This window comes from Tupaia chinensis, unplaced genomic scaffold (genome assembly GCF_000334495.1).
Source record: "Tupaia chinensis unplaced genomic scaffold, TupChi_1.0 Scaffold145592_1, whole genome shotgun sequence".
Taxonomy (NCBI): Eukaryota; Metazoa; Chordata; class Mammalia; order Scandentia; family Tupaiidae; genus Tupaia; species Tupaia belangeri.
This window is the reverse complement of record NW_006205449.1, coordinates 2,559,381-2,561,905: the sequence shown is the minus strand read 5'-3', so window position 1 is coordinate 2,561,905 and position 2,525 is coordinate 2,559,381. Positions and strand designations below refer to the sequence as shown.

The following is a 2,525-nucleotide window of genomic DNA, read 5'->3' as shown; positions in this document are numbered from 1 at the left end:
TGGTAACCAGGAGACAAAGAATCCCAACTTTTGGGAAGATTTACTAAAGTTAGAGAAGAGAAAGGAGTAAGAAGACAGGAAAAGGAATGTGTCTCAGTAGATAATATGAGACACAACATCAACCATTAACCCCAACATGTTAGTGAGTAAAGTGAAAATAAAAGTGAATACGAAATGAAAACAATCAAATTGATAACTGCACACATCTGTCCACAGACACAAACAAAACCAAAATTATGGCAGACACTGAGAATATCCATTCTCTCATCTTCACTGGTAATACAAGTTTGATTCTGTATGGAGTAGAAACACACACCCCAAAAGCTCGGTTTCCCAGCTTTCCTGGAGCATGAGAACAACCAGTTCTGGGGGAAAGTTGCAATTTTTATGTATTCGCTGCTTCTTCTTCCTTAAGCTTTTGTCTTTTTATTTCCCAAAACGTAAGTGTGACATTGGGGTAACCATAGAGGGATCCTGCAGACTGCAGACTGAGAGTCTTCAGATAGGAAGACAGAAGTCAGGCCCCAGGGTCAGTGCAAAGCTGTGCCCAGCCCCAGTGGTGCAGGTGAGACACACAAAACCTTATTTGGCTCAGTGACTTAAACTAGTTAGGCTCCAATCAGAACACTAATTTATTCTCCCTATTTCAGCAAAGGAAATATAATAGGAAAAGGGGACCACCATAAAGGAGACAAAACCACGCAGAGTTCACAAGAGCAGGAAGTTGCGATCGATCACCCTGAATGCTGTAGAAAAGAAAGGAACCAGTTTGACAGCCCATCACAAAAGTGAGAGCCAGGCTGGGTGTCTCTTTGAAAAGTGGAGCTACAGAGCACTGCAGCCACCTTGAAATTGCCACCTGAGACAGGTGCAGGGACCTTATCCCCACTCACCTGCCTGTGCTCCAGTGCTGAAAGCAGCCAGCTCAGAGGGAGCAAGAAGGGACGAGCTTCCACCTGTGCAAGGCAAAGAGGATGGCCCATAGGCGACAGGTCCCTGCCCCAGATGGGCAGAACCCCCAGTCTGATGACAGCTTGGCTGTAGAGATATGTACACAACGTGTTTGAAATAAATATATGTGTTGTTTTATAGCAAGAACTTACCAAATGCTTCTCTCAAAATCCACATAGCAACTAGATAGAAGGTAAAGACAAAGAAGGCTGAGGTAACCTAGTTTGTTTTCAGAAACATACCCACAAACTGCACATACTAAACTGAATACCCAGAGTTTTCAATTATTCATGCAATGTGCGTGCAAATTAAACATTTATTAGACCATGAAGAAAATGACTCCATTCCAAACAGTAGAAATCAGATCAATCACACTCATAAGTTCTGTGATTTCCATGTGGAGACAGAATGGAAGCTTGAAAACATCTTTTGATACAATTCTTAGATTTTAAAAAATTTCAATGTTAAAAAAATTCTAATGGAATCCGTAGTCTACTTAGGAAAAGTTAAATGAAAATGATAGAGGTCAGCTCCAGGGTGCAGTGATGACGCATTATGCCACTGTGGACAGATTACCACATGGTAACCACAGTTCAAATCCCCAGCCTGGTCTGCCTGAAATATGCCCAGCGAGTGTCCAACTGCCCGAGATTCAACAGGCTGGAAGACTGGAGGTGGAGGAAGGGAACTGGGGCCAGACCAGACCCTGAGGAGCACGCTTCTCTCTCTCCTCTCTAGTGTGTGCATGTGCTCCATCAGGAAAGAGAATTATAAGAAGAAAAATGTGGTAGAATCTATGTTACTCTGCAGTCATAGCAATAGTCAGGAGAACACTCATATCCCCAATTCCCCATACTAGCAAAGAGGAATTACTAAAATCTGATTATTAGTTCTTCGCTCCTGGATTTTCTTCCTAAAAAGAACCAAGAGTAATCTATTATAAAGAAGGATGGAATTAAACAGGATTATGATATAAAGTATTGGAATTTTTCAAAATAGAAATGTTGTCCAGAAACTAGTTTTTAAAATAACTAATACATAAATCCTCTAATTCTGTGTAGAGGACATACGCATAAATAGTAGAATAATAGAAAAAAGCCAGGACTGAGGATGCAAAGGAAATTCTTTAAAGAAAAAAAATAAATCAAACTGATGGCTTTCTAGTATATATTACCTACATGGCCTACAGTTGGAAAATATGATTAGATCAATTCTCATCAAACAAATCAAAAACAAATTTTCAGTTTTCACAAATTTCCCTTACAATTTTGATAAATTTGAATTTCTTCCTAGTAAATTTCAGACCTTTAAGGAAGAAACAGTTCTATGTAATTTATTATTTATTTATTAATTCATTTATTTTTTAAAGGAGTTTTTGCCTTAGGTCATGGACCCTTGCTGGAAAGAAAGACAGAGATAGTGAAAGGGAAAGTGAGAAATCACCCCCAGGGGGGATGACAACACCATCATCCCTTCTCCATTCTCCTCCCAGAATCTTGGGCACACATACACACACAACTGGCATGATTGTCAAGCCACCTGGTCCAGAACTCGAACTGATATTGGTCGTGTAG

At 40.1% G+C, this 2,525-nt stretch overlaps 1 protein-coding gene across 1 annotated transcript in view; it reads right to left on the bottom strand.

Moving 5' to 3' along the window:
* Positions 1-708: 708 nt before the first annotated feature.
* LOC102494498 (zinc finger protein 415-like) overlaps positions 709-2,525 on the bottom strand; it is a 33,444-nt gene continuing 31,627 nt past the window's right edge. The window contains 2 exon segments of the mRNA XM_027768124.1: positions 709-746; positions 894-1,038. Coding sequence (XP_027623925.1) covers positions 709-746; positions 894-1,038 — 183 coding nt within the window.